Here is a 10805-nt window from a genome sequence, read left to right on the forward strand (position 1 = left end):
TCTTGAGCATCTTTTCATGTGTTTGTTGGCCATCTGTATGTCTTCTTTGGAGAAATGTCTATTTAGGTCTTCCACCCATGTTTTGATTGGGTTGTTTGTTTTTTTGGTATTGAGCTTCATGAACTGTTTGTATATTTTGGAGATTAATCCTTTGTCAGTTTCTTCATTTGTAAACATTTTCTCCCCTTTTAAGTGTTGTCTTTTCGTCTTGTTTATGGTTTCCTTTGCTGTGCAAAAGCTTTTAAGTTTCATTAGGTCCCATTTGTTTATTTTTGTTTTTATTTCCATTACTCTAGGAGGTGAGTCATAAAAGATCTTGCTGTGATTTATGTCAAAGAGTGTTTTTCCTATATTTTCCTCTAAGAGTCTTATAGTGTCCAGTCTTACATTTAGATCTTTAATCCATTTTGAGTTCATTTTTGTGTATGGCGTTAGGAATTGTTCTAATTTCATTCTTTTACATGTAGTTGTCCAGTTTTCCCAGCACCATTTATTGAAGAGGCTGTCTTTTCTCCATTGTATATTCTTGCCTCCTTTATCATAGATTAGGTGACCATAGGTGCATAGATTTATCTCTGGGTTTTCTATCCTGTACCATTGATCTATATTTCTGTTTTTGTGCCAGTACTGTCTTGATTACTGTAGCTTTGTAGTATAGTTTGAAGCTGGGGAGCCGGATTCCTCCAGTTCCATTTTTCTTTATCAAGATTGCTTTGGCTATTTGGGGTCTTTTGTGTTTCCATACAAATTGTAAAATTTTTTGTTCTGATTCTGTGAAAAATGCCATTGGTAATTTGATAGGGATTTCATGAAACTGTAGATTGCTTTGGGTAGCATAGTCATTTTCACAATATTGATTCTTCCACTCCAGGAGCACGGTATATCTCTCCATCTGTTGTGTCATCTTAGATTTCTTTCACCAGTGTTTTATAGTTTTCTGCGTACAGGACTTTTGCATACAGGACTTTTGCCTCCTTAGGTTTATTCCTAGGTATTTTATTCTTTTTGTTGCAATAATAAGTGGAACTGTTTCCTTAATTTCTCTTTCTGACCTTTCATTGTTAGTGTATAGGAATGTAAGACATTTCTGTGCATTAATTTTGTATCCTGGAAGGAGAAATTACAACTGACACCACAGAAATACAAAGGATCATAAGAGACTACTACAAGCAACTATATGCCAATAAAGCGGACAACCTGGAAGAAACGGACACATTCTTGGAAAGGTACAACTTTCCAAGACTGAACCAAGAAGAATTAGAAAATATAAACAGACCAATCACAAGTAATGAAATTGAAACTGTAATTAAAAATCTTCCAACAAACAAAAGTCCAGGACCAGATGGCTTTATAGGCAAATTCTATCAAACATTTAGAGAAGAGTTAACAACTATCCTTCTCAAACTCTTCCAAAAAATTTCAGAGGGAGGAACACTCCCAAACTCGTTCTATGAGGCCACTGTCACCCTATATCTTTTTGAATTATAGTTTTGTTTGGCTATATTCCCAAGAGTGGGATTGCTGGATCATATGGTAATTCTATTTTTAGTTTTCTAAGGAGTGTACATACTGTTTTCTACAGTGGCTGCACCAACTCACATTCTAACCAACAATGTAGGAGAGTTCCCTTTTCTCCACACCCTCTCCAGCATTTGTTATTTGTAGACTTTTTAATGATGGCCCTTCTGACCAGAGTGAGGTGGTACCTCACTGTAGTTTTGATTTGCATTTCTCTAGTAATTAGCCATGTTGAGCATCTTTTTATGTGCCTATTGGCCATTTGTATTTCTCCATTGGAGAAATGTCTCTTTAGGTCTTCTGCCCATTTTTTGATTGGGTTGTTTGCTTCTTTGTTGTTGAGTTGTTTGCATATTTTGGAAATTAAGCCCTTGTCGGTCGCATCGTTTGCAAATACTTTCTCCCATTCTGTAGGTTGTATTTGCATTTTGTTTATGTTTTCCTTTGCTGTGCAGAAGCTTGTAAGTTTGATTTGGTCCCATTTGTTTACTTTTGTTTTTATTCCTATTGCCTTGGGAGACTGACCTAAGAAAACATTGGTATGATTTATGTCAGAGAATGTTTTGTCTATGTTCTCCTATAGGAGTTTTATGGTGTCATGTCTTATGTTTAAGTCTTTAAGCCATTTTTAGTTTGTTTTTATGTATGGTGAGAGGGCGTGTTCTAACCTCATTGATTTACATGCAGCTGTCCGGCTTTCCCAACACTACTTGCTGAAGAGACTCTCTCAAAGACTCCATTTTGAGAAAAAACCCTGAGTGGAAGAGGGCTGAATAGTAGTTGGTAGTAATCCACCCACAGAATAACTGAGTATCACATGATGTTGACTGATAGAGTTGGGTATGAAGCAGGGTAAGTTGTCAGTGGGGCTGAGAGGTGGTTCTCCAAAGATGAGGATCACTGAATGGGATGAGTAAGTTTCAGAACCAGTACATGATCAACACTACAATCTAACACAGAATCTTTATATTAGAAATATGCTTTATTCAACACAACAAAAGAAAGCAAAGAGAGCAGAGAAAAACATTGTAGGGATATAACTGCTGCTGAGAGGGTGGTGTCAGTACCATTTAGGGACACTGCATGGGAAGATAACTTATTTGTTCTGTGGGGAACTCCTGAGTCTAGCTAGAATGGGCAGGACAATTAAAGGGAAGATTCCCTGCTCTGTTTTCATGATCTCGATTGTCAGTTTTCAAGGAGGGCATAGGTCATTTTCTTCCTAGAATCATGGTAGACTGATGACACTGATAATAAGATGGGAACATCAATAGGATGTCTACATATGTTCATGACACTGATTGGTGACCTTCTGATAGTGAGTAATGGAGGCTTGGGTGAAGCCAGTGTAGACAGAGGAAATGAGGACTTACCACTTCTGCTCTAACTCATAGGCCAAGAGAAGTTGGAGACAGGAGAGAAGCAGCAACCCAAGAAGAGGGCAATGCAGCTGGATGGGGGGGTTGAGACAATGTGGGACCAAGTACCAACAGGAGGACTTCAGTGCTTGTAGTTCTTCCTGCTGGAGGAGGAGGTGGTGGTTTATTTGACGGTGGAACTGCTGTCCCTGGAGGAGCTGAGGCCACCCACTATGGCTCTGCCACTGCTGGAACTGAAGCAACCTCCAACGCTGTGACCACTGCTGTAGGAATAGTCATTGCCTCTGCCCAGGCCTAAGCTACTGCTGATACCACTGACACTGCCATAGCCACTAGAGATGGTAGACTGCATGTGGCCATGGTCTGTCTCAGATCAGTCTCTGGATCATGTGGTTGAGCTCAGCAGTCTCCTGCTTGGTGTTATACATGTCATCCCTTTGTCTATGTACCTTGACCTGCAGCTCCTTACACTGTAGTCCAGAAGAATAGAGAAGCAGTGTGCATGGGGGTAGATACAGTGTTTATGGGCTTTCACATGCCAAAAATGGCTTTCAATTCCCAGCCATCTAATAAACTCACACCAAACGATGCGACATCTCTAGAAATAGTAGATGGCACAAGATTATTTGTTGCTGCACAACTGAATAGTTCTGTATGATCATTGAGCACCTAGTTTTTCAATAAACTAGTGATGTTCTTAGTGATATCTACGGGATTTCACAATCAGGAAGAGGTTGAAGGCAAAACTCAGTAGGGCAATGTCATTAAACTCTTTTTTCTTTTTACTCAATAGGCCCAATTGTAAATTCTTTAATTGTCTACATGAACTGAGCAATGACAGACCTCCTATGAAATCATCCAGGGTCTTTGTATTTCAAACTCCACTCAAAAAACTGCGGTAGGCTGGTGCAGCTGAGTGTAACCACCTGGGGCGCGGGCACAGGATTTCTCTCCCGCTGCTGGCAACTGCTCACCTTGGTCTGGTGTAAGGACTTGGCCTCAGCCTGCCTCATTTGAGCAATCTCCCCATATAGGCCTTTGACCTCAGAAATGGTGCTGTCCAGGTCCAGATTATGGTTGTTGTCCACGGAGAGGACCGCAGAAATGTCTGAGCTGTAGGATTGCATCTGAGAGCACTCCTACCAGATATGGATTGTTAGTACCTCTGCTTCCAGTGATACATCTATGAGATCCAACTCCCAAACATTCCATCCACTCAGACTCTTAAGTAGAAAAATGAACAAACCAATGAACAAACAGGGTAAGGTTCTCTCCATCTCAAAGTAAGAATATAAGTGATCAATTTGATCGTTAAGGGTATTTATCTTGGTGTGCAGTTCAACCTCATTCATGCAGCATCCTCGTCCTGGGAAAGGAGGAACAACTCAGAGTCAGCGGACCCCTACTCCCAGCCCACCCAATATCTTCTCCTCCCATGTGTGGGCTCTTCCAGCCTTCAACAAAGGAATGGGGACACCTAATATTGCTAAGCTCACCTTCAGTGTTACAGGTTCATTCGGTGCGGTTGCAGGCCTATTGATTTCTTCTTCATTTCCAGAGAGGGTGCTGAAAGACGCTTGAGCCAGTGAGCAAAGGATTTTGAAAGCCAATGGAAATTTTCATTTCCATTGGATATTTTTCCTAAGCAATGATGCCCTCAAATGGACCTAGTCACTCGGTAGACTTGAAGTGTGGTTTTCAGAAAACTGAGCTCACTTCTCTCCTGTAACTCACTTGTTCTTGAAGTCCTCCACCAGATCCTGCATGTGTCTGAGTTATGAATCCGGGAAGCCACTAAAGAAGAGGAGAGATTCCTTCCACCCCCTGAGTTTGTTGATGTACTGCTCAAACGTAGGCATCAGGGTCAGCCTCATGGGCTTGGATCCCTGCTGCTGAAGGAGGGTCCACTTGGTATCCAGGCCCTTGTTCTGCTGCTCCAGGAACCACATCTGCAGGAAGGCAAGAGAGTCGTTTGCTGACATAGAAAGAAAGGAACAAGTGTCTGTATTACCAGGTTTCCAAGTAGGCTGGGGTGGTGTCCATGGTGCTGGGCTACTAAGGGAATATACAGAGGCTCAGATTGGGCGGTATGCTCCCCTGATATTCTTCCTTCTCAACCGGCAGATCTCATTGATGAAATGTCCCCATAGACTTTTGAGCTGTTCCTGCCCTATAAGTTATTGTGCCTATCAGTGATTTTTTCATCACTTCCTCTCTTTCTCTTGAGAAGCAGAATCAAAAATGTAATTTAAAATAGTTTTTACCTGATGTATTATACAAAGCTTTTATTTTCTAAAATAAAAGGGATGTTAAATGTTATCTAATGATTAGATTCTAATCTAAATTCCCATTTAGTGCATATATCTCTTCTAAAACACTCTTGATAGATGGTCGTACTCTGTTTCTAGAATAACTTTTTTTTAAAAAAACAAATTATAGGGGCTTCCCTGGTGGCGCAGTGGTTGAGAGTCCGCCTGCCGATGCAGGGGACACGAGTTCGTGCCCTGGTCCGGGAAGATCCCATATGCCGCGGAGTGGCTAGGCACGTGAGCCATGGCCGCTGAACCTGCGCGTCCAGAGCCTGTGCTCTGCAACGGGAGAAGCCACAGCAGTGAGAGGCCCGCGTACCACACACACACACACACAAAACCAACAAATTATAAATATTTGCACATCTCAAATGTTTCTTTTTCTCACCTGGATGGAAAATAATTCCACTTTTATTTTCTTCTCTTTGTTTTTCATTTTTTTTCTTCCTGCTGGAAAGGTAGGCCAGAACCTCAGAGAAGGTAGTGACTGGCCTTTTCTTTGTACCCCATTGTAGACCCATTAGTGGTAAGTGTTAATCCACTTAATTCTCTCTTTTCCTTTTCTTTGCTTCAGGGTTATCAAGAGTTGAGAATTCTTCCCAGGCAGGAATGAAGACATTTAAGGGATCAGTAGCTGTAAATGATTTCCATCACCTTTTGCCTGTGGTCCATATGGAGCCTGTCCTGCATCCCAGTGGAGAGCTAGCCCGAGTCCCCTCCTCTCTCTCTCCCGAGACTCCCCCTGGTAGGACAGTGGTTGCGTCTCTCGACTGGGGACTCTGAAATCCCAGTGGAGGGCAGGTGCTCCCGGCTCACCTTGTCGATGAAGGAGGCGAACCTGTTGTTGAGGGTCTTGATCTGCTCCCGCTCCTCAGTCTTGATTCGCTGGATGGTGGGGTCGATTTGCAGGTTGAGGGGAGTCAGGAGACTCTGGTTGATGGTGACCTCTTGGATGCCTCCAGGGGGGCAGATGGAGAAGCCAGAGCCCCCATAGCCACCACCAAAGCCAGCTCCACCACCGAGCCCAAAGCCACCACCAGCTCCACCACCGAGCCCAAAGCCACCACCAGCTCCACTGCCGAAACCAAATCCACTCCCGGCTCCACATCCAAAGCCAAGGCCGCCTCCAGCTCTGCCGCCATATCCGCCACCGAGGGCACAGCTGCCCCCTCCGAGAGAGATCCTCTTGGAGCCCCCTATGCCATAGAGGCTGCGGCTGCCAAAGCTAGCTCCTGCACCCACTCCAGTGAAGCCTCCACTGCCCCTGGAGCGGCACACGGACATGCTGCTGAAGCCAGAGCGATTGACCCCAGGGACTCTGGCTGAGCCGGCACTGAAGATACGGCGGCTGCCGCTTTGGCTTCTCACGGTGGAGTTGGAAGTCATGGTTCCTGAAGTCGAAGAGGCTGAGGAGGGCGTGAGAGGTGGAGGGTAGAGCTGAGAGGAGCAGATCGGTGAGACGAGGTTCCCAGCAGTGGCTTATATATGGGGAAAATGGGCTGGGCTCAGTGCTGGAAGGTGAGCCTGCAGGTTGGGGAGGCTGGACTTTACAAAGAGTGAGATCACCCCGAGGCACTATGAAGGTATGAAGTATGAATGTTGCTTCTTTTGCATCCTTTACTCGTGGAGAAATTCTCCTGGCTTCTAGCCTTGACTTGATCACAACATAATAAGTCTGGATGTAAATTCACTGAAGTCATGAGTTAGTCATGTTCTCAAACAAAGGAGACAAGGAGTTGATCTGAGATAATTGTCCCCTCCTTCTGCTTACTCAGACACTGTTCTGTTTGCCCCTTTCCCACACAGTTTTTCTCTTCCACCAGCACCACCCTTCCCATCAAGTTGGACTGCCTCTGAGAGCTAATAGGCATTTGCCCTGTGGCCTGAGCAAGAAGTGGCTTGTGGTGTTTTTCCGCCATGTTTGCACCTGTCCTTCTGGAGCTCCTGGATGCTTTTCTGGTGGCCTGGCCTGGGAATGGGGGCTACTTTGGGGACATGACCCTCCTTTGAAGGGCAAGAGGGACAAAGGAGCTGAGTTTTTACAGCATAAGAGCATCTCTATCCTGTGTGGAATTGGCAGTTTCATAATAGGATAAGAGATCTCCCAAGCCCACCCTGCCCAGAGATCTGACTTCTTGTGATTTCTACCCATGCCTGCACCTCCCTCCCTAGTGTTTGTTTTCCCATTGAGCTGATGACCCTGTACATTTTTTTTAACCAAATGAAATTCATAGACACCTTTTTCTCTGGTTTTTTGGAATGTTAACTTAGAGTTTAATTTAAAGAAGCTAAAATGAGTAGGACAAAAATCATTAAGGGAATTCACTGCATTTTGATGCCCATAGATTCTGACTTTTCTTATGAATCAAGAATTATATATCTTAATGTGGTGTGCACAGAAAGTTGAGGGGCATATAGAAGCAGTGAATCATAAAAATGTGCCTTTATAAGTGTGATGATGTCACAAGTAAATTCCAAATTTATATTTCTAATCTCAGTGCTTGAAATCTCAATTCCCCAGACACATTCTTAGAGGGTGGGAAGGCTGTCAAGTGAGCATGGTGTTTGGTTTATGGGGAAAGAGATTCATTTCTTAGTCCATACATTAAGTAGTAAGAGGAATATTGAGAGCAATTGTAGGCATGGTGATTTATGAGAATATCTGGTTAATTGACAACCAAGGGAGGAAAGACAAACTCCCCTATTGAGATGAGCCTGAGAAAAGCTCTTGTTACTATTTTATAAGCAATTCAATCTCTCCAGTGTTACGGAGGCACAGCATCCAGGAGAGCAGGGCATTCCCTACCCAAAGGAGTGCTAACTCAGCATCTGGCAGGAAAGAGGTACCTTCTCAAGGCAATGGAAGCAGCTCCCCTTCCTCCACCCTGGTTGCACAATGCTTTTCCAAGAAATGTGATTCCACCCAATTCTGAGAAAGAAGCTTTCCTTTCCATGGCATGGTGTTCTGAGCTACTCTCTTGGGATAGATTCTTTAGACTTGGCATGGATGAGGCCAGGAGGGGAGGAAGGGTTAGCAAGTCAAGTTGGAGCAACATGCATTTGTCCAATGTCCTGTGTCTATGTCAATGTCCCAGGTCTGTGTCTGCTTTCACATTGCAATGGCAAAGTTGAGTAATGGTTGCAACAGAAGTGTGTATGACTGGCAAAGCTTAAAAAATTTATTAGATGGCGCTTTAAAGAAAAATGTGCCAACCCCTGGTTAAGAGCAAGGGCTCTGGAGACAGAGTGCTCAGGCTCACAGGCTCCCGTGGTCTTTATGCAAATTACTCATTTTTAGAGCTGTAAACTGGGGGATGAAAATAGTACCTATCTCACAGTGATGTGAGGATTACGTGAAATAATTCACGTAAAAGTCTTAGCACTGTGTCTGCGCATAAGTTCTCAATGAAGATGAGCTAATATCATCATTATAATGGAAGTATGAAGAAGCTTGGTGTGTTCAGGGACCCACAAGAAGCTTCAAGAACAGAACACAGGGACAAACTGTATGTGTCTGGGAGGGGTGGGGAGAAAATGCGACCAGTGTTGCAGGTTTGTGCCACATTAGTAAGACCAGAAGCCACAGGTAGAAGTTTGTCCTTGCTCCTGGAGGCCATGCAGAGGCACGAGATCAGAAGGGTGATTTGAAAGCTTGCTGGCACTCAGAGCAGCAGGCAGCTCCTTGCTCAAGGGGCTGGAAGAAAGCGGTGGTCAGAGGAAGGCAGCATCCAAGTCCTAGGAGAGAGCCTGGCAGGCTGCCCTCTCCCTCTTGCGGAGTCAGGTTCTCTGCTGTAACCCTCTTCCGGGTCCTTATCTGTCCTCTGGGCTGTGCACACGGGGACAGGCTTCTGTCAAACAGCACAGGTGATCAGATCACTTCCTCTTTTAGTACTAATTGTATATCTTTTCCAGGGTGGGAGCAGACTCGTCCTCCAATGATGTATATAATTCAATTGCAGCAGGAACCTCACATTCAACCATTTAGCCTATCAGAGGATGATTTCACTTCAACATATGATCCAATGTGAAATTTGGCATGTGCACCAGATAGCATCAGCAATGTAAAGTATCATGTTTGTTTCATTTCCTGACACAAGTATTTCTCCTATTGGTAGATTTATAAGTCATTCATATATATATCACCACCTGCCAGGGAATGCTGTTCTAGGAACCAATTCCAGGGACCCTGACACTGAGTCATGTCCACTGAGAGGGCTCATGAGAGATGATGAGGGCTCCTGAGAGAGTGGAGGGGGAGTCAGGGAGGAGGGACCCTGCGGCTGATCCATTTCTGTCCACTCTTTTCAAGTCCCACTACCCTTAAAAGGTCAAGGGCAAGTGGTTCATTTGCCCTTGATTTTCTCTATCTTTCTTTGTCTGGGTGTGGGAAGTGTGCCGTGTTCCCTAACCCATTTTTAGACTGCCTCCCTGGACTAAGCTGTACTTCTACCCTCCTCTGGAATGCAGTACTCTGCCCTCTTCCCCTGTTTTAGCGCCCAGGAGAGGGTTATGTTCATAGGCAGTGGGGACCCACTGGATGGTTAGAGAATTGACTTCTCACGTGAAATCTTCCCAGTGATCCTGAATCATGTCCTATGGTGGAGCACAGGGGAGTTATATTTTCCCAGAGGAGAAAGGTGGGGAAGCCGGACCTTCATAATAAGATTAAAACAAAGAATGATAACCCAGGCAACTATGTGAAAGAAACTGAAGCAAAGCTGCGTGAGTAACTCCAGCAACAGCCAGCCTCCTCCTCAGCAGGCTGCTGAACCCAGCCTCTACTCTCTGCTGGGAGAGGCTCCATCCAGGCTGGTGTTGTCTCTCATGGCCATGGAATGAGGAAGGCCTTTGTTCTAGGGCCCAAGGATTAAACCATACTCCTTGCATTTTTCCCAGCATGGAGGAAGGCAGGAGGGATCCCCTGAAGGCTGAGCCCATGGAAAGTCTGCCTCAGGAGGATTTGCCTTGTCTTTCTGTCTCCCTGGGTGGAGCTGGCAGATGAGAATGAGGAATAGGCCATTGTCACATTCTGTCAAAAGCTTAAGACTAAGTGCCTAACCCTGCAAGCCCCAGAGCAGGATGATGCTGTTCAGAGGGAATCCCACAGACCCAGTCTTGTCCCTGGGGAGCACCCATTGAAAGAGAAACACCTGCAACCACACATGTAAAGGATGGAGACAGTAGCACTGTCACCGACCAGGGTTCTTAGCCTCCTTAATCAATAGAAATTGATCAGAGGTCAGACAAGAAATTCAGGCAAGGCTTTATTGGGACCCTTACTGCAGCAGCGGGGAGTGAGAACAAGTAACGTATTTCTTTGCTAGCTCAGGAGCGAGCTGGTTCCTTATAGAGGGTGAGGGTAGGGGTGTGCCCAGGGGTCGGGCTGGAGGGGTGGCTTAGGTGATTTGGCCACCCCTTTGGTGGTGTTGTGTGCAGGGGGCATGCGCAGTACCCTGCTTTTCCTCCCAGCTCTTCAGAAGTGGCAGTTGGGTTTGTTCAGTCTTTTTGTATCTTGTTGTCCATAATTTGCCCCAACTGCACATATACAGTTATTTTTAGTCCCTTATAAGTTTCTTTGTATTTTGTTGTTCAAGGAGAT

General features: G+C 44.8%; 1 protein-coding gene across 1 annotated transcript; it reads right to left on the reverse strand.

The window, feature by feature from the left end:
* Positions 1-4612: 4612 nt before the first annotated feature.
* On the reverse strand, positions 4613-6670 carry LOC113620488 (keratin, type II cytoskeletal 6A-like). Its single transcript, XM_027106383.1, is given in 2 exon segments — positions 4613-4846; positions 6023-6670. Coding segments are annotated over 2 exon segments (789 nt in total). The 5' UTR covers positions 6593-6670; the 3' UTR covers positions 4613-4627.
* Between the last annotated feature and the right edge of the window lie 4135 nt (positions 6671-10805).

Source organism: Aethalodelphis obliquidens, unplaced genomic scaffold (genome assembly GCF_003676395.1).
Source record: "Aethalodelphis obliquidens isolate GAN/ISIS:26980383/991018 unplaced genomic scaffold, ASM367639v1 scaffold8, whole genome shotgun sequence".
Taxonomy (NCBI): domain Eukaryota; kingdom Metazoa; phylum Chordata; class Mammalia; order Artiodactyla; family Delphinidae; genus Aethalodelphis; species Aethalodelphis obliquidens.